Source organism: Trifolium pratense, linkage group LG4 (genome assembly GCF_020283565.1).
Source record: "Trifolium pratense cultivar HEN17-A07 linkage group LG4, ARS_RC_1.1, whole genome shotgun sequence".
In the NCBI taxonomy this organism is placed as follows: Eukaryota; Viridiplantae; Streptophyta; class Magnoliopsida; order Fabales; family Fabaceae; genus Trifolium; species Trifolium pratense.
In genome coordinates this window covers 2,054,816-2,080,074 of record NC_060062.1, presented here as the reverse complement: position 1 = coordinate 2,080,074, position 25,259 = coordinate 2,054,816, and the positions used below count along the sequence as shown (strand labels likewise).

The following is a 25,259-nucleotide window of genomic DNA, read 5'->3' as shown; positions in this document are numbered from 1 at the left end:
GAACATATGGTTTGATGCAATGTGTATAGCGCTGTGATTGTCAAAATAAAGAACATGTGGTTTGATATGTTCAACCTTTAAGTACTGAAGTAGTTAAAGGAGCCGATCACAAGTAGCTGAAGACAATGCTCGATACTCTGCATCAGATGAGGATATTGATATACAATAGCTTGTTTCTTTGCACGCCGCAATATAAATGAAGTACCTCTAAAGAAGCAATGATCAGATATTGATCTTCTACTGTCCAAAGCAACTTGTCCAGTCCTGTCACGGCCCAATCTCAAGCCATGACCGGCCCACGGGCTAACACTAACTCATCATATAGTTAGTCTCGCAAGCCTAAGACACTGTAACACATATACTTATTATATACATACTTATTGAAATTTAACAGTGTCTCATCTATTTTCATAACATAGTTAATTGAGTCATTCCAAAGTAAATTTCGATTTTTAATCCCGTCCTTTTTCTAACGGGTTCAGGTTTCATTCCAAATCGATGTATCTACAGGAAGTTACGGACATTTTACTCACTGGGTCTACACGAGTTTAAGGGTTTAAATCTCCCATTTTCTCAATTTCTTACTAAACCCATGATTTCCATGAATTTAACCTAACTTCCATTAACCTTAACAAAATTATAAGTAAACACAAGCAGGATTGTATTAATATTATGTTCATCTAATATCTCAATTTGTCCTTAATTCTGACCTAATTTCATGGATTCTCTAAGAAATTCAACATAATCATACGTTGCATATACAATCAGCCCTTCATTGCACCCATAAGGTACATTCCCAATTCATAACACTATAATCCAAAATTAAAACTTAATAAGAACTCGCCTTTGATTCTTTGAAAATAGATTCTGGCTTATGAGGGTTTGTAGAGAGAAAGAGTGAAGAAAAATTGTTTTTTTTTTTCAACTCATGAATTGTGCTTAAATACTTTCCAGATTAATTTACCATCTTGCCCTTGTTACTACTAACAAAATTCCAATACTTACTCTAATCATTTCTATCATGTCTTCAAGTCTCACATCTCAACTTAATTTATTCTCAATCCTCTAATTAGTTCTTAATACAGTTGCAAATGAGTACTAATTAGTATCCTAATATATGATTGTGCCGATAAATGAGTATTTTCTCATTTCGATAATTTTTTGGGATATTACAAGTCAACATCAGAGTATCCTAATAGCTGCAAATATGCCTTTGTCCTGGACTATTTTCAAGTACCTTATGACTCTACAAGGAACATTTTAGTGTGTAACGGTGGGTGCATGAATGAACTGGCTCAATTGTTTTGTTGTTCTTAGAATCGAGTATTTTAGGTCTAACTCATCCTTACAAAATCGGCTTGTAAGGTGAGATTGTCCTCACTTATAAGCACATATTGAGGCCATCTCGCAATCGACCTGGGACTTCTTAACAGTTGTAAAGGTAATGTCAGGTCTAGTTGTGTTCAAATACACTGATTTTCTCATTATTCTGCATAAGGCTTTCCTGAATCACTATGAAGCTTGATGAAAGTGTCAAGTGGAGTACTTGCAGTCTTTGATCCTGAATCTTAAAGAAGATCAAGGGAATACTTCTCTGAGAGATAGCTATTCCTGATTTTGAATGTGTAACTTCCAATCCAAGAAAGTACTTCAACTGTCCCAAATTTTTTATTTTAAAAGCTGCATCAAGTATATCTTTGATTATGTCGCATAACCATTTTATCTCAAGGAAATTTCAAACTTTCTGCTCAATGATTCTCATTCAAGGGAAAGATCCTATCCCAAAGTTGTTTATGATAATCTACATATATTTAGTGGTTTCAATAGCATTAATCTTCGGTTAAAATTCAAATCCTAATGTGATGTGATGAAAGCCTTCACTGTGCTCAATTGAATGAATGAAATTTGCATGAGTTTGTGATCAGAATGATTCTCCTTGGTCATAGATCGCAAACTCAGTGTGATCTAATAACAGTTTGAGACTTTGAGCTTATTAGAGCTCCATAGAAGAGTTGAAAGAGTAACTGTTTCATTAAGAAAATAAGTGAAATATTCAAGATATTAAAATGATAAGTAGAAAATGGGGTGAAACTGGCATTGTTTCATTAAGAATCTAGAACAACTTTCCGAGACAAGACAAAGGAGTAAAAAACAAGCAAAGCATGTAATCATTTGTAACAAAAACAAATGGCTTCTTAGCCGCACAAGAATATTCATCAAGTTTGGCGTGGAAAGACCCAAAAACCTTTCATTGAGTCAATATCCTGAGAGCCGATACCCTAATCAAACAGTTGTAGATTGCAATATGCAAAGATAAATGTATGGTACAACAAATGAATGGTTAACCTAAAATGCTTCTTTTTGGCTTCTTACAAGATTTACTTGCTCACACAGTTGCAACACAAAATCAAGCATACAAGATATATATAGCAACAAACAAAGAGGAAACAACATGCACTTTTATTTATTAATAACACTGCCTAAATAAAGCATAGTACATTCACAATACATTCATGCAAGCAAACTCAATAAAACTAACACAGAAGAGAAAGTAATCACAACAATAAAACCACCACATTTGCACCATCGATCTAATTCCTGGTTGAAACATTAGTTCTCAACACTCTTGTCCTCCTTTCCACTCTTTGCTTGGGCTAACCTCTAGCCATCATCACAAGCCATCTAGGCTTTCCGATTAGCTCCTGGTTGAACCATTAGTTCTCTTCACTCCCTAAGGTGTTGGCTGAAGGTGGAGAATGTTGCTTAGGTCAGCATTTCTTTGACAAGGGAAATCCACATAACCCCGAGTTTCCTACATAGGAGTCATTTGAAAATGTATTGAACTGCTTACCTTGAGGTATTTCTCCCATTAGATGGTTATGGGAAAGGTTCAACACTTCAAGACCATTCAGATTGGTTAATTCTGCAGGAATCACACCAGTTAATATATTTGAGGAAAGATCCAATGATTCCAAGCTTGACAAGTTTCCTATGGATTGGGGAATAGAACCGGTGAGTCTGTTATGGGAAAGGTTAAGCCCATGGAGTGCCTGAAGCTCTCCAATAACATTTGGAATAGTGCCATAAAATTTGTTCTCTTGTAGATCCAAAACTTGAAGGGATGATACATTAGCAAGACATTGTGGAATGTTACCTGTCAATTTGTTGTGTGCCAAGTTGAGCAATATAAGCGAACTTTTATTGCAAATTGACAAAGAGATGCCACCAGCTAGTAAGTTAAAACTAAGATCAAGGCCCTGTAGGTTTTGCCACTGATTCCTTGTGAATTGGTCCATTGATTCGAACATGTTATGAGAGAGGCCCAAAGATTGTAATGAATCTATGTTGAGCAACCAATTAGGCAATCTTCCAAAAAGTTTATTGTCGGACAAATCAAGATATCTCAAACCAGGGAATTTTCCTGATGATAATTTTGAATATCCGATCAAACCGACAGAAGACAGTTCCAATGTTGATAGGATAGAAAAGTTGTAATTGACAGTAGATTCAAAGTTTAGTGATAATTGACTATTACGTGAAAGAGACAAAGTATCCAATTTTTGAAGTTTGGAGAAGTGCTGAAAATTGACAACACCACTCAAGTTGTTTGATGAAAGACATAGTGTAGCTAGGTTTGCAAGGTTGAAAATAGATTCTGGAATATCTCCTTGTAGTTTGTTGCTGCATAGTTTAAGATAATACAAAGAATATGATGAAATGACACTTATATTTCCTGTAAATTGATTATTTGATAGATCCAACATTCCTAAAGATGGTAAAGATAAACACCACGAAGGAATTTTTCCACTTAGTAAGTTGTTATTCAAAAATAAATAACCTAAGTTTTGGAACCCTGATATTTCCTCAGGTAGAGGACCCTTTAATTTATTATTAGAACAGTCTAAGTAATCAAATTGAGATAACCGAAACAATGAAGGTGGAATTTGCCCTTCTAATCTATTATAACCCAGACGGAGTTCTTGTAATTTGGTTAGTCCGTCAAACACATCTGGAATTTGACCACTAAATGAATTGGAAGATAGGTCTAAATTGATAAGATGTTGAAGGTTTGAAAGTGATTTTGGCAACTGGCCTTCAATTTTGTTACTACTCAAATCTAACTTTTGAAATCTATTTGATTTGGGAAATACATCCGGGATTTGACCACTTATGAACAAATTATCTTTGAGAGACAAAGAAGTTAGATTTTGTAGGGTTAAAAGTGAGGATGGGATTGAACCATTAAGTCTGTTATCAATGAGACTTAAGGATGTAAGATATGTGAGGTTAGAGAAAGAAAGAGGAATTGGCCCTGTGAATGAACAATATGAAAGATCCAAGATTCTAAGAAAAGTGCTACAACTTAAATTTGGAAGTTGGCCTTCAAGGTAGTCATTTTTAGATAAATCTAACTCTTGAAGACTCGGTAAACAAAGAATGTTGTTTTTCCAATTTCCACTTATTCCTGATCTTTGAAGATTAAGATTAGTCAAAGAGGAAGATTGATTGAATATCAAATTCAACGAGTTTGGATGGATTGAAGACATATTTGTTTCATCCAAAATTAACTCTTCCAAAATTGTTGCATTTTGCACAAGGCTTTTCAAAGTGGTTTCTTTCCAACTTAACTGACCATTTCTAGAAAGATGAAGTGATATTAATTTGGAAAGGTGTGAGATTTGAGGAGGAACTTCACCTTGAAAGTTACATGAAGACAAGTCAAGATGTGTAAGATTCTGAAATCCACCAAACTTCGAATGAAAATGAGTGCCAAAGAAATCATTGTAAGAAAGGTTGAGTGATTGTAGGTGAGAAAGATGAAAAAGGGTACTATTAGAATAAATATTACCTTGAAGACTTTCACAGCCAAGGTCGAGACCAATCACATGACCAGAGACAGTATCACAGGTGACACCATGCCATGAACAACAATTTGTCCCATTTTTCCATGTCGATGTTTTTTGAGGTTGTTCCTGACAAGCATAGTTTGTATATGTAGTGAATGAGGACTTGAATTGAAGCAAGGCATAGCTATCTTCAGGATGACATAAGAAATTAGAAGAAGATAAAGAAAAGGATGGAAAATTGAAAAGCAAAATATGCAAATACAGAAGAAACAACCTCATGGTGGTGAAGTTATTTTAATTGAATTCAAATATTTTGTGAGAAGGGTTAAAAGTTTATTGCATGAAATAATAGGAAGACAGCATTAATATATATATATATATATGTCACGACCCAATCTCGGATCATGACCGGCGCACAAGCTAACACTACCTCATCATATCGTAAGCCCGTGCAAGCCTAATACACTAGCTATAATCTATACACTATAACAAATATACTTATTAAAATATACAGTAATTATAGCTCGACAGGGAGGATCCCTGGTCCTACGTATCCCTTAACAATTAGGGAATCAGAGCCACGTAGTTCTCTAAGTGTTGATTAACTATCAACAAAGTATATATAAAAAAACTATCTCATTTCATTCTATACACATAGACCACATTATCTCTTCGTTGTGGTGAACGGATACCTATACCACATTATCTCTTCGTTGTGGCGAACGGCTATACCACATTATCTCTTCATTGTGGCGAACGGTTATACCATATTATCTCTTCGTTGTGGCGAACGGATACCTATACCACATTATCTCTTCGTTGTGGCGAACGACTATACCACATTAACTCTTCGTTGTGGCGAACGGTTATACCACATTATCTCTTCGTTGTGGCGAACGGATATCTACTTAAAATATACTATGAACAATTGTTCATAGGCTGCATTCTCTCTTCGTTGCAGCAAACGGCTAACTTTATATTCACAAAAATGTGTCAAAATATACTTTAAAACAAATTGTATAACTTAAATCAATTCGCGGTATCGTAACAACTTCTATAAAGCCACAATTTATTTTTTTTACTGCTTTGCACCACCAAAATCAAATCTTTAAAGTAAATAAAATAATGAAATGAGTTTCACTTTTTAAGAAAATTTGTTTCTCTCATAAAAATAATACTCCCTCTGGTCCTTTTTATAAGGAACACTTTGAAAAAATCACACAGACTAAGGAAACACATTTAACATAGTTATTTTCATTTAATACTCTTATAAATTTAAATTTATTCCATGTTTACCCTTATTTAATTACTTTTTATTCAACTAACTTACTTATTTTTAAATTCTCTTTCATAATAAATAAGGGCATAAGTGAAATTGAACATTTAGAACATTTGAAAATTAGTCAAAGTTTCTTATAAAAAGGACCAAATATTTTTTCCAAAGTGTTCCTTATAATAAGGACCGGAAGGAGTAACATAGAAAACTTTGCCGCAAGATAAATTGTCTACTTCACAATTTCTTATATTATTACTCTACACTTGTGCACTGTTCATACTTGTACTTGTACCAACACTAATACATTTCTAGATACATACACTATTGATCTCAACATATTTCATACTCACAAAAATATGTAATTATTCTCGAACCACATGTTCATTCTTATCTTTTCTTTAGTTATAAATTAAAAGGAAGCCATGCTCATTGGGAAAAAGTATCTATAAATATTCTTCTAATTCTCTATTCATTTGCTAGTTTTTCTATTAATCACATTGCATTGTCTTTTCTATTAGTTCCAACATTTTATAAAATAATACTATTTAATGATGGACTCCATCATCAACTTATGCCTATAATGCCCATTAGACCTTACATTTACACATAAGGGCCAAGAACAGGACTGAAAGCCCCTGGCAGTACTTTGTTTACCAAAACCTGCGACATTATATAGTTCCACAACACTTCCATCCATTTTTAACAGTCCCAACACAGTCCTAATATCCATTTTAAACTTTTCTAACTCAGAGAATTGCAATAACAAGTTCTAGAGTTCAAATTAGAAATTTCTAGAAGTGTTACCCAAATGTGTAACCAAAAAAAAAAAATTCCTAACCTAATATAAGGTTGTATTAATAAATGAGTATTTTTTTTTTTTTCATTTTTAAAATTTTGGGATATTACAATATACTTATAACAGTCAACTTGAAATTCAATTTAATACTACTAGCTAGTTTTCTTTGACTTGGAAGTTCTCCAAAGATTGAACCTGTCTCATTATTTAGTATTTAGGCTTAAATGCAGTTTTACCTCCCTGTTTTGAAAAATGCAGAATTTTACCCCCTATTTTAAAATGCGGAATTTTACCTCCCCTATTTTATAATTTGTTGGATTTTTCCCCTCACCAAATTTCTGCACAAAATCTGCCTCTGAGCCTCAAGTTCAAAGTTTTGCACAGAACTCAATTTGGATCAATAATTCACCAAACTGGTATCGAAATGACCGTAATCAATTTAGTTACAGAGAGAGATTAATTACACTAAATTTGGAGTTACAGAGAGAGATTAATTACCGTTTTAGTGAATGTCTGTTCAAATGAATTATCGTATGAAACTACTACTGGTTTTTTCGTCATGCCTCTCACCCTGTAGTTCATTTTTTAATACTATTTACATGTATGGAAAGATAACGAAATTACCCTTGTTGGCATTTCAATTTCGTCGAATTTGGAGTTACGATGCGTTCGGTAGACGATGTTGAATTTGAAGATCACAAGTAGATTTTTGCAGAATTAGTAATTGGACAGACCTTCACTAAAACAATAATTAATCTCTCTCTGTAACTCCAAATTTATTGGGGTTTGATTCTGTGGAAATCTAACTCGATTACGGTCGTTTCGGTATCAGTTTTGTGAATTATTTATCCAAATTGAGTTCTGTGCGAAGCTTTGAACTTGAGGCTCAGAAGCAGATTTTGTGCAGAATTTTGGTGGGGGGCAAAATCCAACAAATTATAAAATAGGGGGGAAAATTCCGCATTTTAAAATATAGGAGGTAAAATTCCGCATTTTTCAAAACATGAGGGTAAAACCGCATTTCCATACATGTAAATAGTATTAAAAAATGCCAACAAATCTATGAAAGCGGTTCACCACATGATTCATCCGACCTTATCTATATATCAATCCCAAGCAACATACATGTCCAGTCATGTCAACATCAAAGTATCCTGCTGCTGATGCACTGTCAAGAATGTAAATGAGATAAGATATTAAATATCATCATATAGATATCTATCTATGAAGATAAAAATTGGTGGTTAGAATTCACAAACAACCACATTATAAGAATTCTATAAGAGCATAAGGTAATAAGTATAAGTAGCATGTAAATATTTTACCAATAATGAATGAGTTTAAAAGATAGTGCACTGACGCTGACGCTGTAATAGAAGTTTACACTGCAACCAATCAGATTTTATCTGTTTGCCACATCACGGAGGGTATGTGAAAATGGTGAGAGATGAGTTTGGAGAAGAAGAATTGATTGAAATGGTTGCAGATTTTTGCAATGGTTCTTGGTAGATCCAAATGTGGGTGAGGAACACTCAGAGAGATGAAGACGTGCTCACGTGGGTGGTTTTGGTTTGTTTTATTATTAATTAAATTATTTAAAAAAACAACTAAAATATGACATGGCAAAATATTGTTTTTTAATCCCATAATGAATTGGTTCATGTTGTAAGAGTTCTGCGCCACCAAGCAAATGGTCAGAGGTTGTCTCATCATTGCAACTTATGAAGCACGGACACAGACACGGACACCGGACACGACACGGACAGTGACATGTTGATATCGATAAAAATTTGAAAAAATGACATAATTTAGTGTAATAATAAGTGTCGGTGTCGATGTCAGACACGGACACCGACACGTGTCGAACACGAGCACGCCTAATCTGAGAAGTGTTGATGCTTCCTAGATTGCAACCCTTCACGATGCCACTATTTGACAACACGGCTCCCCATGGTATCTTTTTATCATCCATTACATAGCTACACAATCTTCTATATTGGAGGCATAAACTGTGGAACACTGTGACACTGAAAGCATATATGTTAGGCTCTTTTATATTAAACCTACGCTACTCTGGAAAATTAAAATAACACTAACAAATACAATAAAACTATCTAAGAAAATTGAAACATTCTTCATTTTCATTCATTTTCTTTTAAAGTGTGTCAAAATACTACATATAATGAGATTTTCTTTTGTCACTCTATCAATTTCCTGCGCATCCTACAAGTTTTCGTTTTTACCATTCCACTACTTAAGTAATGGATGTTATAAAAATGAGAATTTTGAGGAAAAAACACCCTACATAAAATTCAAGATTTTAAATGTCAGCTACTAAAGTAGCCGATAGAATCCGCTACTTAAGTAGTGAATTTTGTAGGGCGTGCGAGAAAATGGGTAGGGTAGCATTTGATATTTTGTTTCATCTGATTTTTATTACTTGAGTGATTTTGTTACTTATTTTCTGTGACTTAGTATTTATAATTAATTACAAATGATTAATATTCACAATGCCTAACACCTGATATGCAATTGTTGTGGCAGCATATCAATCATCAAAAAGGGAATCAGGGCTTTGCTCTCAGTTCTAATCAAATAGTTATTGGCAAGGTCTTTCTAAGCATTTCTTGATTACACATTTAATGTCACATAAGCAAATTTATTGGTTAGCTAACAACAAAGGTGGTTCGGTATCTTCATATAGCATTAAGAGTTTCTATGATATGTCATGTAAATTGATTCAATGTAAATTGACATGTCATGTAAATTGCTCTATTTTACAACTTACCAACTATCATTCTTATTCAATCTCACCTATTTCTTAACTTACGAACGATCATTCTGTTTGTGACTGATTTTTATTTAAAACATTCATGCAATGTTTGCTGTGACAGATAACAATTTTGTTATATCTTCCCGTAACTAAGGCGCGTCAATGCTTCTATGTACTGAACATATAAATGATGATGCATATGTGTGTGAGGAAATCCCAGAAAATCAAGAATACATACATAATGGTAAAAACAAAATTTTGATGTCAATGCAAAACTAGTACACCATGGATAGTACTATTATGTATCATTGGCTTCATACAACTCGTGTTGTAGCACAATACAGTCACTGTACAAACTTACAACCTGAATTAAAACTAGCTAGATCAAATAAGAGTGACAACATCGTCACACTCAAATCAAGCTAATTTTGAACAGTAGGTATAAAAAACTAACACAGTAGCGAAAATAATGGCAACAATAAAACTACGACATTGGCACCATTTGATTGATCGTTGAACCATTAGTCCTTCTCACTCTAGTCCTCCTCCTGTTCACTCTTCTCGTAGGCTGACCACCAAATATCATCACAAGCCATCTAGGCTTTCCAATTAAAAACACAAAATATCCAATTCCTATTCCAATCACAAATCCACATCCATATCCAATTGCCACTGGTATCCATCCAAATCCAAATTTCTCTTCACTCCAAAAGTTGTTGGCTGAAGGTGGAGAATGTTGTTCCGGTCCACATTTCTTGGTCAAGGGAAATCCACATAATCCTATGTTTCCCTCATAGGAATCATTTGAAAATGTATTGAACTGCTTACCTCGAGGAATTTCTCCCATTAGTTGGTTATGGGAAAGATTCAAGACTTCAAGATTGTTAAGATTGGTTAACTCTGCAGGAACCACACCAGTGAGTATATTTGAGGAAAGATCCAATGATTCCATGTTTAACAAGTTTCCTATGGATTGGGGAATAGGACCTGTGAGCCTGTTATGGGAAAGGTTAAGCCCTTTGAGTGCGTGAAGCTCTCCAATAACATTTGGAATCTCTCCTTGAAACTTGTTTTGAGATAAATCAATATTCGCAAAGGCTATTGGAATTTTCACCATCACAATGTTGTTTCCTTTCACTGTAATAGTCACAGAATCATAGTATGTCATGTCACCTACTTCCATCCTTTGCATGTATTGCGAGCTACTAACCTCTACAACTTGAATAACATTTTTCATGGCATCAAAACTTTGTATGTAAGCTTTTGGTAGTGGGCCACTGAAGTTATTGCATGAAATATCAAAAATAATTAAACTAGGAAATGGATTCTTGATATTTATATTAGCAACTGGACCATACAACCTATTCTCTCGCAAAACCAATACTTCCAAATTTTGCATAGTTTGAAGCCAATATGGAAAATGGTCTTCTAGTTTGTTGCCACCAAGATTTAAAGCCTCCAAGTATTTGCAGTTTGACAAAGATTTAGGTAAAATGCCTTCTAATAGGTTTCCATTGAGATTCTGAGTACGAAGGTCACAATTCTTTGAAAAGTTACCTGGTAAAGTGCCATAGAATTCGTTCATTTGTAGATCCAAGACTTGAAGGGATGATAATTTGGCAAGACATTTCGGAATGATACCTGTCAATTTGTTGTGTGCCAGGTTGAGCAATACAAGTGAACTTTTATTGCAAATTGACAAAGAGATGTCACCGGCTAGTAAGTTAAAACTAAGATCAAGGTCGATTAGGTTGTGCCAATGATTCCTTGAGAATTGGTCCATTGATGTGAACAAATTATGAGAGAGGCTAAGATAATCTAATGAATCGATTTCAAGCAACCAATTGGGCACTCTTCCAAAAAGTTTATTTCCTGACAAATCAAGAGAACTCAAAGCAGGGAATTGTCCTGATGATACTTTTGAATATCCGATCAAACCGACAGAAGACAATTTCAATGTTGATAGGATAGAAAAATTGTAATTGACATTGGATTCAAAGTTTAGTGATAATTGACTATTACCTGAAAGGGACAGAGAAGCCAAATTTGGAAGTTTGGAAAAGTGTTGAAAATCGATAACACCACTCAAGTTGTTTGATGATAGACATAGTGTAGTTAGGTTTGTAAGGATGAAAATAGATTCAGGAATGTCACCTTGTAACTTGTTGCTGCATAGGTTTAGATTCTGCAAAGAATATGATGAGATTGCACTTATATTTCCTGTAAATTGATTAGTTGACACATCCAACACACTCAAAGATGGTAAAGATAAACACCATGAAGGAAATTTTCCACTTAGTAAGTTGTTATTTAATACTAATGAACCTAATTTTTGGAAACCTGTTATTTTGTTGGGTAGAGGACCCTTTATTTTATTATATGAACAATCAAAGTATTCAAGTTGAGACAAGCTAAACAATGAAGGTGGGATTTGTCCTTCTAATCTATTATAATCTAAACGGAGTTCTTGTAACTTGGTTAGTCTGTCGAACATATTTGGGATTTGACCACTAAGGGAATTGGATGAAAGGTCTAAATAAATGAGATATTGAAGGTTTGAAAGTGATAATGGCAACTTGCCTCCAATTTTATTACCCCTCAAATCTAATTGTTGAAATCTATTTGATTTGGGAAATACATTTGGGATTTGGCCACTTATGAACAAATTATCTCTGAGAGACAAAAAAGTTAGACGTGGAAGGGATAAAAGTGAAGATGGGATTGAACCATTAAGATTGTTCGCTATGAGTTTTAAGGAAGTAAGATATGTGAGGTTAGAGAAAGAAAAATGAATTGGCCCTATGAATTGACAATATGAAAGGTCCACGGTTCTAAGAGAAGTGCTACAACTGAAATCTGGAAGTTGGCCTTCAAGGTAGTTATTTTCTGACATATATAGTTGTTGAATACTTGGTAAACAAAGAATGTTATTTTTCCAATTTCCACTTAATCCTGTTCTTTGAAGACTAAGACTAATCAAAGAGGATGATTGATTGAAGATCATATTCAACAAGTTTGGATCGATTGAAGACATATCTGTTTGGTCCAAAAATAACTCTTTTAAAATTGTTGCATTTAGCACTAGTCTCTTCAAAGTGGTTTCTTTCCAAATTAAATCAAAATTATTAGAAAGATGAAGTGATACTAATTTGGAAAGGTTTGATATTTGAGGAGGAACTTCACCTCTAAAGTCACAATAAGACAAGTCAAGATGCTTGAGACTCTGAAACCCATCAAATTTAGAATGAAAATGAGTGCCAGAGAAATCATTGTATGAAAGGTTGAGTGATTGGAGATGAGCAAGTCGAAAAAGTGTACTGTTAGGATAAATATTACCTTGGAGACTTTCACAGCCAAGGTTGAGACCAATCACATGACCAGAGACACTGTCACAGGTTACACCATGCCATAAGCAACAATTTGTCCCATTTTTCCATGTTGCTGTTTTCTGATCAGGTTGTTCATGACAAATATTGATATCTGTATATGTATTCAAAGAGGACTTGAACTGAAGCAAGGCATAGCTATCTTCAAGATGACATAAAAAATTAGAAGAAGATGAAGAGAAAGATGGAAAATGGAAGAGCAAAATATGCAAATACAGAAGAAACAACCTCATGGTGTAGTTATTTTAATTGATCAATTCAAATTTTGTGAGAAGTGTTAAAAGTTTACTACATGAAATATATATCTATAGTCAAATTGAAAGTTTATACTAACATTTCTTTGACTTGGAAGTATGGAAAAGATTGAACTGTGTCAAAATTTCTTTCATTTATTATACTATTTTTAAAAGCGGTCCACCACAGTATTCAGCCGGCCTTATATATATATATATATCACCCAAACTGAACTATATATTAGGCCATATGGCATCACCCAATTACATGAAGGCCTAGGCCACTTGTAACTCTCATTCAATACATCTAATCAAATATCACCCTATATATATATCTTTGGAAATATTTTAGAAATTAACATAAAGTAATTTTTGTGTAATTTGACCGAATGAATGTGTAAAAGTATTTTATATATGAATGCATAACAATTAATCTATTTATGTTACTCTCCTTTGAATTTTTTCTGATATTCTGGTCTTTTGTTTTGTGTTTACTTTCTTCATGATAAATTTTTTGTCAGATGCATAAGAAAAAAACATTTGACTTTTATCCTAGATACTTCTAAAGTCACACATATAAAAGATTGTAATGTGTGTCGAAAGTGTATGGAAATTAAATGTTAAAAAGTCCCACATTGGATGAGTTAGCCTTGTCAAGTGTTTATAAGCAAGTGGCAGTCCTCACCTTACAAGCCGGTTTTGTGAGGATGAGTTAGGCTCATACTTGTTTCTAACATTAAGGATGTCTTGGGTGACAAGAAAGCCTCCAAGAAAGGAAAGAAAGACAAATCCAAAAAGATGCGAGAAATTTCAGAAAGTGGTGCCATCCCTCTTAAAGGACACTGCTCAAACTTCATCTTATTCAAGGAAAAGAAGATCTGGTAGAGTTCAAATATAAACAGGAACGTGTAAAAATTTCATTTTACACGTCCGGATTTAGAATTCGAATGCCCCTACCTATACAAGGTTTGAACCTCTCTTATGACAAAGTGAAATTTCAGGATTTTTACACTCCCCTAATCCAAAATGTGATGTGATGTGATGAAATTTGCTGCATGAATTTGTAATCAGAATGATCCTCCTTGGTCATGGAACGTGCACTCGGTTTGATCTAATAACAGTTTGAGTCTTAAGCTTATTAGAGCTGCATACTTTGAAGAGTTGAAAGAGTAACTGTTTCATTAAGAAAATAAGTAAAATATTCAAGATATTAAAATGATAAGTAGAAAATGAGGTCAAACTGACACTGTTTCATTAAGAATCTAGAACAACTTTCCGAGACAAGAGAAAGGAGTAAGAAACAAGCAAAGCATGTAATCATTTGTAGCAAAAACAAAGTGAGACTGGAATGGCTTCTTATCTGCACAAGAATATTCATCAAGTTTGGCGTGGAAGACCCAAAAAACTTTCATTGAGTCAATATCCTGAGAGCTGAGACCCTAATCAAACAGTTGTAGATTGCAATATTCAAAGATTGTATATTGGCACAAAGGAATGAATAACTTAAAATGCTTCTTTTTGGCTTCTTCCATGATTTACTTGCTCCCAAAGTTGTTAGTCTCATTTCGCTAGAATCAATTTTCGGCAATACATTCATACAACACACATGCAACCCAAAATCAAGCATACAAGATATATAGCAGCAAAAATAAGAGGAAAAAACATGCACTTTTCTATAATAATAACACTGCCTAAATAAAGCAGAGTACATTCACTAGCAAGAAAAATAGAACTAGATCAAATAAGAATGTAACAAGATTGTCACACCTGATTTTTGTTCTTTACAATTAGTAAAACTAACAAAGAAGACAAAGTATTCACAACAATGAAACTACCACATTTGCATCATCTAATTCCTGGTTGAACCATGAGTTCTTCTCCTCACTCTTGTCTTCCTTGTCACTCTTTGCTTAGGCTGACCTCCAAACATCATCACAAGCCATCTAGGCTTTCCGATTAACAACACAAAATATCCGATGGCTATTCCAATCACAAATCCACATCCATATCCAATAGCCACTGGTTTCCATCCAAATCCAAATTTCTCTTCACTCCAAAACTTGTTGGCTGAAGGTGGAGAAGGTTCTTCAGGTCCACATTTCTTTGACAAGGGAAATCCACATAACCCCAGGTTTCCTTCATATGAATCATTTGAAAATGTATCGAACTGTTGTCCTTGAGGTATTTCTACAACAAGATCGTTATTGGAAAAATTTATGACTTCAAGACTGATCAGATTGGTTAACTCTGCAGGAACCACACTGCGAGCATATTTGATGAGAGATCTAACGATTCTAAGTTTGTCAATTTTCCTATGGATTGCGGAATATGACCAGTGAGTCTGTTATGAGAAAGGTTAAGTCCTTTGAGTGCATCAAGCTCTCCAATAACATCTATAATCTCTCCTTCAAATTTGTTTCTTGACAAATCAATACTTACAAACATTGTTGGAATTTTCACTAGTGTCATTTTGATCCCTTTTGTTGTCACACTCAAAGAATCATAGTAACTCGCGTTACCTTTAGCACTGTCAACATCATAACCCAATGATGTTTCCATATATGTCAAACTTCCATCATCCTTAACTTGAGAAACTTTCTTCATGGCTTCAAAACATTTTAAATAGGCTTTTGGTAGCGGACCACTAAAGTTATTGCCCGAAATATCAAAAATAATTAAACTGGGAAACTGAAGAGTTTGAATCCAGCACTTATTGTCAATGGGACCGTGCAACTTATTGTCTCGCAAAACCAGCACTTTCAAATATTGAAGAGTTTGAAGCCAGTCAGGAAACTTGTCTACTAATTTGTTGTCGCGAAGATTTAAAACTTGCAGGTTTGTGCAGTGGGACAAAGATTTAGGAAAATAGCCTTCTAATTGGTTGCCATTGAGATTTAGGAAAATATTTGGATGAAGATGCTTGAGCCCAACTTGAAGTCAATTTCACATGATAAGAAGTAGGGGTGTGCAAAAAATCCAAGTAACCTTAACCAAATCACTAACCAAACCATATCCAAAATTAATAACCAAATCCATTTTAAAAAAAAACCACACCAATCCAATACAAAAAAACCAATTCTAAACCATATCCAATTTTTTATAATTGGTTTAAAATTGGTTTTTAAATTGAAGCCCAATAAGGAAAAAGCCCAATAGTTTCTTTTTAAAAAAAAAACAAATTTTTCAAATTCAATTAATTATATAATTTAATAAATAAATAATTAATAAGGTGGTGGAGGAATTGGTCAACGCCGGACCACCGGCGGCCGGCACGGCGGAGCTCCGGCAACGGACGGCGGTGGACGGCGATTTTCCGGTGAACTTCCGGTGACCGGTGCGGTGGTTGGCGGCGGCGCTCCGGTGGCCGGCCACCGTCAACCACCCTTTAATATTTAATTATTTTTTATTTAACAAAATTTATTTATTTTAAAAATAATTATAAAAAACAGATTTTTGATGGTTTTATTTTTAAAAAAAATCTATATTTTAATTATTTTGGGCTTAAAAAAATATGTTTTGTTGGGCTTAGTTTGAAATATGTTTGGGCTTAGAAAAAAAACTTTTATAAATTGATTATAAACCAATAATTCAAAAAATTAAAGAAAAATTATGTTTTTTTTTATAAACAATAATTATTAAATATGTTCTTTTAATCAATTAAACAAAAAAAAAATTGGCTTAATTATTGTAAAAAAAAAAGTTTAAATATATAGGAATTAAAAGTTATAATAATGCATTTTTAAAAAAAATAAAAAATAAAATAAAATTTAAGATGAATCGGTTATAAATAAGTAACCTATTTTTTATTATAAACCGGTTATAAATTGGTTTCGAACCGATTATAAACCATATCCAAATTAGTTTTGCAAAATAACCAATTTTTCATTAAAATGGTTTTGGTTCTAAACCAAAACCATAAATATGGTTTGGTGTGGTGTGGTTTTTAAACCATGCACACCCCTAATAAGAAGCATCTCTGGGTTGATTTATGGTATAATAATATTGGACTAAATAGAAAACAATTAAGTCCAATTTTCTTTATTTTTATTGTAATTTTCGTTTTTTGTATTAGGAGGGTTTTTAGATGACCTTTAGTTGCTCCCTAGGCTCTCTAGATGCTTCCTAGTGGTGCACTAAGTCATTATAGTGGCTAGTGGGAATTTATAAGCATGTTAGTGGGAATTTTCTAAGTTCTATGGTGAATGTATGGTAGTGGACAATAAATCCTACTATGTAAGGATATGCTATAAATAGGACTATCATGTACTTTTCAAAGAACTTGGAATATAATCTAATTTGAGAGTTTCTCTTGTGAGAACTTTTTATTTGTTCTTCTGATAAAAACATTGTTCTTGAGATAAGAACTTTATAGTGTTGGTTCTACCGGCAGGTCGCGATTAGGGTCGCACTTTATTTGATAACTTTGGTTCTATCGGCAGGTCGCAGTTAGGGTCAAGTTCCTCTTTTCCTTGATAATTTTGGTTCTACCGGAAGGTCGCGGTTAGGGTCAAGTTCATCTTTTACCTGATTTCAAGACAATCCTAAGCGGTCGCTTATCATTACTTCATCGATGTGGGGGAAAAAGTTTGTTTTTTATGATTATGACCGACAAGATGTTGAATCTTGCTCCTACGTAGAAAATGTATGTTTGTGGGTTGGTTGTTTTTAGACGAATGACGTCTAAGTCGCATTCTCGTATTTAAATGATGCTTGTATGCTCGCACTTCGCACTTCGGAGGCTTAAGCATTGTTTGTATTACGGAGAATGTCGCATTCTAGTATTTAAATGTTGCTTGTATGCTCGCACAGTGGAGGCTTAAGCGTGGTTTCTGTTATGGAGAACAGACAAAAACATCACCCGGTTTGTGAAAAGTTTTATTACTTTTATTGCGCGCGTGAGCATAGAAAAGGTTTGAATGTGTTGGATTGCTTTTAGGAGTTTTTATGAAAACGTCCGAGAATGAGGATAATCCGAGTCACGAGCCATACGTCAAGGCCTCGAATCATTCGGGGAAAGAAAGTCATACGTCAGACCTTCCCTTTTTCATTCTATTTATTAAGTTAAAGAACTTAAAAAAGGTACTTAAATAAAATTATTCATGAGATAAAAGTACTTAATTAAATAAGCATTTATATGAGTAAACACTTATAAAAATAAGCACTTATGTGAGTAAGCACTTCTTTGGATAAGTACTGGCTTTGAATAAGTACTTAAAACTCAAAACCCGCAGAGGGTGCAAGCAAGAATGGGGGTTAACATATAGGAAAACAGAAGGACCAGGGCCCAACTGCCCAAGCCCAATCTCCTTCACGTCCAAACAAAAACACAGATTCAGAGTGGTGAAGCTCTATGATGTGTGGTGCAGCTCGAAGATCCTGACCTTCCGATCTATCGGATGGTTATTATTTAAAAAAGCCAAAACAGATCTGGGCCTTCAATTCCTTTTAAAAATGATCAGACGGCTGTGTTATAAACTAAAGATGGATCCAATGACGTACTGACCTGTCATCGTCTTCAACCTCTATCTTCTTCTACCTCAAAAAGAAACCACGATGAACACCACCATGGAAGCTCAATGGAGCTTTTCAGAAAAAGTCAAATTGGCCTAAAAAATCACAAACGAATATACCATTCCTCTTCATTTTTCACACTGATCATGAATCCATAATTAGATTTCACATTAGAGGTCCATAAATGAAGCGACGCGGTGGAGAGAGGCGCTGCCGCCGCTGGGATGGGGCCAAAATTGAAGGTACTAGAAAAATTTAGGCAAAATTACACTACAAGTCCTTTATTTTATTTTTTTGTAACACTTTGATCCTTTATTTTTTTTTTTGTAACAATTTGGTCGTTTATCTTTTTTTTCGTAACACTTTGATCCATATCTTATTTATTTATAAAAAATAAAGGAGCAAAGTGTTACAAATAAAACAAGATAAAGGATCAAACTGTTACAAAAAAAGGGACTAAAATGTTACAAATAAAAAAATAAAGGACTAAAGTGTTACAAATAAAAGATAAATGACCAAAATGTTACAAAAAAAAGATAAAGGACCAAAGTGTTACAAAAAAATAAGATAAAGGATCTGTAATGTAATTTTGCCAAAAATTTACTATAACATGTTTTAAGAGAGACACACAAAATTGAAGGTACGGGATGACGTCGTGGAGAGAGACACACGAAAGAGAAAGAAATGTTTCTTTTCAGATAAATGTTTCAGGAGAGTAATTTACTGTAACATGTTGTAAGATTTTAAAATTACAATAATTTCCATGGGTGTAATTTGGAATTTTTGTAAATTAAAAGAGTAATTTAGAAAACTTATATCTAAATAAGTATTGAAATGACATGTTAAATTATCATGGATCAATTAAAATTATACACCTCAACGGTGTACCGGTACACGTCCACATAATACGTGTACCGGAGTGTTCACCAAATTTGAATACTTGTTTATTTTGTTAGTATTAATATGGAAAGTACTAACAGTGTCCCACATCCATATAATGAAGCTTCTAGGATCATCCAATAGAGGAAGAATACGACAATATGATAATATATAACTTCTCCATTCTTTCTTTTGTTGGCACTATGGAAATGACATATGGCGTGACGTAACCAATTGGTATAGTAAGCTGTTTAGCAACTTGTATCGATTTGCCACATATAGTAACTCTCTTGCAAATGATATTTTTCAGGTAATGATTCTGAAAACCTATAATTTTTTATGTTATTTGATTGACTGTGTTGTCTTTTTTTTTTTTTGGAATATGTTATTTTATGTTATTGACTGTTGTTTTTTGGAAGGTAATTATTGTAGTTTAGTGGTTAGATGAAAGACGACTCATATACTATAAGTATAGAAAAATGAGAAATTTGAGGTTCAAATTGTGATCCCTCTAATAAGAAAATAGTGGTTTGAACAAATTCCACTTTGCTATAACATTGCTAATAAGATTGTAAGTTGCGGTACATTGTAGAAATCTCAAAAATTGTTGTACTAAATTGTATCTAGGGGTGGCAAAGTGGACGAGTGGGTCAATTTAGATGTCCGAGCATTTCTTGTTTGTTTAATTTACACATTTTATTATGTCACAGAAGCAAATTTATTGGTTAGCTAACAACAAAGGTGGTTGGTATCTTCATAGCATTAAGAGTTTCTATGATATGTCATGTAAATTTGACAGAGCTCTATTTTGCAACTTACTAACCGTCATTCTTATTCGATCTCACCTATTTCGCCACTTACAAACAGTCATTCTGTTTTCTGCAATGTTTTCTGTGAAAGATAACAGATTCTTTGTGCAGGTTATTGTTTTGAAACAATAATATTTTTGTTATATCATCCAGCAACTAAGGCGCGTCAATGCTGCTAAGTACTGAACATGTAAATGATAATTCATGTGTGAGGCAATCCCAGAAAATCAAGAATACATAAATAATGGTAAGAGCGAAAGTTTGATGTAAATGCAAAACTAGTACAACAAGGACAGCAGAACTATTATGCATCATTGGCTTCATACAACTAGTGTTGTAGCACAATACATTCACTAGACAAACTTACAACCTGAATTAAAACTAACTAGATCAAATAAGAGTAGGTAAAATCTAACACAGTAGAGAAACTAAGCACAACAATAAAACTAGGACATTGGCACCATCTGGTTCATGCTTGAACCATTAGTCCTCCTCACTCTAGTCCTCCTCCTGTTCCCTCTTTGCTTAGGCTGACCTCCAAACATCATCACAAGCCATCTAGGCTTTCCGATTAACAACACAAAATAGCCGATGCCTATTCCAATCACAAACCCACATCCATATCCAATAGCCACTGGTTTCCATCCAAATCCAAATTTCTCTTTACTCCAAAACTTGTTGGCTGAAGGTGGGGAAGGTTCTTCAGGTCCACATTTCTTTGACAAGGGAAATCCACATAACCCCAGGTTTCCTTCATATGAATCATTTGAAAATGTATCGAACTGTTGTCCTTGAGGTATTTCTCCCACTAGACGGTTATTGGAAAAATTTATGACTTCAAGGCTGATCAGATTGGATAATTCTGCAGGAACCACACCAGTGAGCATATTTGATGAGAGATCTAACGATTCTAAGTTTGTCAATTTTCCTACGGATTGCGGAATATGACCGGTGAGTCTGTTATGAGAAAGGTTAAGTCCTTTGAGTGCGTCAAGCTCTCCAATAACATCTGGAATCTCTCCTTCAAATTTGTTTCTTGACAAATCAATACTTACAAAAATTGTTGGAATTTTCACCAGTGTCATTTTGACCCCCTTTGTCGTCACAATCACAGTATCATAGTAACTCGCGTTACCTGTAGTATTGTCAAAATTGTCAACTTGATAACCCAATGTTGTTTCCATATATGACAAACTACCATCATTGTTAACTTGTGAAACTTTCTTCATGGCTTCAAAACACTTTAAATAGGCTTTTGGAAGTGGACCACTAAAGTTATTGCCCGAAATATCAAAAATAATTAAACTGGGAAACTGAAGACTTTGAAGCCAGCACTTATTGTCAATGGGACCGTGCAACTTATTGTCTCGCAAAACCAGCACTTTCAAATATTGAAGAGTTTGAAGCCAGTCAGGAAACTTGTCTACTAATTTGTTGTCGCGAAGATTTAAAACTTGCAGTTTTGTGCAGTGGGACAAAGATTTAGGAAAATAGCCTTCTAATTGGTTGCCATTGAGATTCAAAGTTTCAAGCTCACAAGACTTTGAAAAGTTACTTGATAAAGAGCCATAAAATCTATTCATTTGTAGGTCCAAAACTTGAAGGGATGATAAATTAGCAAGACATTGTGGAATGATACCAGTCAATTTGTTGTGTGCCAAGTTGAGCATTTGAAGTGAACTCAAATTGCAAATTGACAAAGTGATGTCACCTTCTAGTAAGTTAAAACTAAGATCAAGGCCATGGAGCTGGTCAATATTGCTTGAGATTCGGTCTATTGAAGTGAAACAGTTTTGAGAGAGGTTCAAAGATATTGATGTTTCAAGCAACCAATTGGGAACCCTTCCATTAAGCTTGTTATTTGACAAATCAAGAGAATCCAAACTTGGCAGTTTTTCTGATAATTCGGGAAATTCTGTCAAATTGACAGAAGACAAATACAATTGCCTTAGCTGAGAAAAATTGTAGTGTACATTAGATTCAAAGGTTAGTGATAATTGGCTATTATGTGAAAGGGATAGATAATACAAATTTTGAAGTTTGGAAAAGTGTTGAAAATTGACAACACCACTGAAGTTGTTTGATGATAGACATAGTTTAGTTAGGTTTTCAAGGTTGAAAATTGATTCTGGAATATTTCCTTGTAGCTTGTTGCTGCATAGTTTTAGATAATACAAAGAATATGATGAAATGACACCTATATTTCCTGTAAATTGATTATTTGATAAATCCAGCATTCCCAAAGATGGTAAAGATAAACACCATGAAGGAAATTTTCCATTTAGTAAGTTGTTATTCAAAAATAAATAACCTAAGTTTTGGAACCCTGATATTTCGTCGGGTAGAGGACTCTTCAATTTATTATAAGAACAATCTAAGTAACTAAGTTGAGACAAGCTAAACAATGAAGGTGGAATTTGGCCTTCTAATCTATTATAACCTAGACGGAGTTCTTGTAATTTGGTTAGCCCGTCAAACACATCTGGAATCTGACCACTAAACGAATTAGATGAAAGGTCTAAACTAATAAGATGTTGAAGGTTTGAAAGTGATGTTGGCAACTCGCCTCCAATTCTGTTATCACTCAAATCTAATTCTTGAAATCTATTTGATTTGGGAAATATGTTTGGGATTTGACCACTTATGAACAAATTATCTTTGAGGGATAAAAAAGTTAGATGTGGAAGGGTAAAAAGTGAAGTTGGGATTGAACCGTTAAGATTGTTCGCTATGAGACTTAAGGAAGTAAGATATGTGAGGTTAGAGAAAGAAAGGGGAATTGGCCCTTCGAATAGACAATTCGAAAGATCCAAGATTCTAAGTGAAGTGCTACAACTCAAATTTGGAAGTTGACCTTCAAGGTTGTAATTTTGTGACATATCTAGCTCTTGAATACTTGTTAAACAAAGAATGCTCTTTTTCCAATTTCCACTTAATCCTGTGTTTTTAAGACTAAGACTAATCAAAGAAGATTGATTGAAGATCAAATTCAACAAATTTGGATTGATTGAAGACATATCTGTTTCATCCAAAAAAATCTCCCTCAAATTTGTTGCATTTTGCACAAGCCTTTTTAAGGTGGTTTCTTCCCAAACTAACCCATTCCCAGATAGATGGAGTGATTCTAATTTGGAAAGATGTGATATTTTAGTTGGAATTTCTCCGTATAAGTCACTATTAGACAAGTCAAGATGGGTAAGACTCGGAAACTCACCAAACTTAGAAGGAAAATGAGTGTTGGAGAAATCAATGTAAGAAAGGTTGAGTGTTTGAAGATGAGAAAGATTGTAAAGGGTACTGTTAGAATGAATATTACCTTCAATGCTTTCACAGCCAAGGTTGAGACCTATCACATAACCAGAGATGGCGTCACAGGTGACACCATGCCACGAACAGCAATCAGTCCCATTTTTCCATGTTGTTGTTTTCAGAAGACGAAGTTCATCACAAGGATAATAATCAATTCCTATGGTGAAAGAGGACTTGAACTGAAGCAAAGCAGAGCTCTCATCATGATGGCATAAGAAATTGAAAGAAGAAGTGAAGGATGGAAAATGGAAGAATAAAAGATGCAAACACAGAAGCAACCACGCCATGGATGATTGATTTTGTTTCACCAATGCAAATTCTGTGAAAAGTGTTAATAGTTTACCTGATTAAAACCAGAAGAAAAGAAAGTTTGCATGAAATGGTAAGGAACTTAGCATAGATATTTATACCAAATCAAAAATAAAATATAGTATAATTTTTTAATGAAAAATATAGTATTAAACGTCTTTGCATGGGGACCACATATGGGAAACAAAATTCTACAGAGGTGAAAAATGATACTGCTCTCATTTTGTTTCAAACTGAATAGACTATAGAGGTGACTAATGTTGTTGTAGGATCTTAGAGTTGGGGTTGAGCGCTAAACTCAACTCTACAAAACCAATTTGTAACGTAAGAATTGCACTCACTTATAAAGATATATTCAGACTATCTCGCAACAGCAACAATAGAGAGAAAGTAATTGCCTATAAAAACAAGCGCATGATGACTCTCAAAACAAGTGCGAAAGACTCTATTTTACTCGTGTGAAATAGTCGTGTAGATTATATTGACTTCGAAGTCTTCTCCAAAGATGGAACCAGTCAACAAAGGTGTATTGATGGTTGTTTGATTTTTCATCTTGAATATATTTCATTTGATATCTTGAGCTTATCTAATGAAAAAGTTGTGTTATTGAAAGTTGGAAACTAATCAATATGAAAAAGTTTCCACAAAGCCATTGCGATCATGACTTGGTAGTTGTGTTATTATTTCATTTGAATTTTCTTGCTGTATCAAAAATTTCCACAAGCCATTAACTAGTAGTGGCTTGAACAAATCATAAGGCTGGTTGAAAAAGTCACATGATACAAAAAGAGGCAAAAACTTAATTTCAAGTGAACCACAATTCTTCTATTACTTATAGGTGATTCTTATAAAATTATTATGAAATTTATTGAAGTAACATAAGAGCCATGCTATTTACCACGATACCACAAACAACGAAACTCACCATATGCACAGTACATGGATATTACAAGTATTATTTTTAATAAAAAAAACGATATTGGGCGAAAAACATAAGAGTGATGCTCTTTATTTTTTTACTATAAGCAAAAGATGCAAAATGGAAGAACAAAAGGAAAATGGAAGATTAATTGAGGGAGCTGTTTGCATCTTTTGGATTTATTGAAGACATATTTGTTTCATCCAAAAACA

General features: G+C 34.0%; 4 protein-coding genes and 1 long non-coding RNA gene across 7 annotated transcripts; 1 reads left to right on the top strand and 4 right to left on the bottom strand.

The window, feature by feature from the left end:
• Positions 1-2,439: 2,439 nt before the first annotated feature.
• On the bottom strand, positions 2,440-5,212 carry LOC123923771 (receptor-like protein 19). Its single transcript, XM_045976507.1, has 2 exons — positions 2,690-5,212; positions 2,440-2,659 (listed from the first exon to the last, which is right to left on the bottom strand). The coding sequence occupies exon 1, from the start codon at positions 5,124-5,126 to the stop codon at positions 2,769-2,771; it is 2,358 nt and encodes a 785-aa protein (XP_045832463.1). The 5' UTR covers positions 5,127-5,212; the 3' UTR covers positions 2,440-2,659; positions 2,690-2,768.
• Positions 5,213-8,341: 3,129 nt separating this feature from the next.
• Positions 8,342-9,706, top strand: LOC123923775. Its single transcript, XR_006814491.1, has 2 exons — positions 8,342-8,475; positions 9,464-9,706. It is a non-coding gene; the product is annotated as an uncharacterized LOC123923775 (long non-coding RNA).
• A 236-nt stretch (positions 9,707-9,942) lies between these two features.
• LOC123923766 (receptor-like protein 6) lies at positions 9,943-13,311 on the bottom strand. 3 transcript variants are annotated; one of them, XM_045976497.1, is made up of 2 exons: positions 11,334-13,311; positions 9,943-11,249 (listed from the first exon to the last, which is right to left on the bottom strand). In XM_045976497.1, exons 1-2 carry the CDS (start codon positions 13,309-13,311, stop codon positions 10,177-10,179), a joined length of 3,051 nt encoding a protein of 1,016 aa, XP_045832453.1. In that variant the 3' UTR covers positions 9,943-10,176. The 3 variants fall into 3 exon arrangements, with proteins under 3 accessions (XP_045832453.1, XP_045832454.1, XP_045832455.1); XM_045976498.1 differs by having other exon boundaries at positions 9,943-11,609; positions 11,715-13,311; XM_045976499.1 differs by having other exon boundaries at positions 9,943-11,564; positions 11,715-13,311.
• A 1,768-nt stretch (positions 13,312-15,079) lies between these two features.
• Positions 15,080-20,530, bottom strand: LOC123920735 (receptor-like protein 34). Its single transcript, XM_045973037.1, is given in 3 exon segments — positions 15,080-15,576; positions 15,579-16,230; positions 20,525-20,530. Coding segments are annotated over 3 exon segments (1,074 nt in total). The 3' UTR covers positions 15,080-15,160.
• A 91-nt stretch (positions 20,531-20,621) lies between these two features.
• Positions 20,622-24,215, bottom strand: LOC123923764 (receptor-like protein 18). The gene has a single exon (XM_045976496.1). It carries the CDS (start codon positions 24,104-24,106, stop codon positions 20,957-20,959), a length of 3,150 nt encoding a protein of 1,049 aa, XP_045832452.1. The 5' UTR covers positions 24,107-24,215; the 3' UTR covers positions 20,622-20,956.
• Positions 24,216-25,259: the final 1,044 nt, after the last annotated feature.

Bases quoted from the DNA above. Each gene is read 5' to 3' on its own strand.
- LOC123923771 (XM_045976507.1), bottom strand. From the start codon at position 5,126: ATGAGGTTGTTTCTTCTGTATTTGCATATTTTGCTTTTCAATTTTCCA.
- LOC123923766 (XM_045976497.1), bottom strand. From the start codon at position 13,311: ATGAGGTTGTTTCTTCTGTATTTGCATATTTTGCTCTTCCATTTTCCA. The intron at 11,250-11,333 runs GTATCATTCCGA...GCACTTTACCAG, and splicing joins GGCACACAACAAATTGACAG to GTAACTTTTCAAAGAATTGT.
- LOC123923764 (XM_045976496.1), bottom strand. From the start codon at position 24,106: ATGGCGTGGTTGCTTCTGTGTTTGCATCTTTTATTCTTCCATTTTCCA.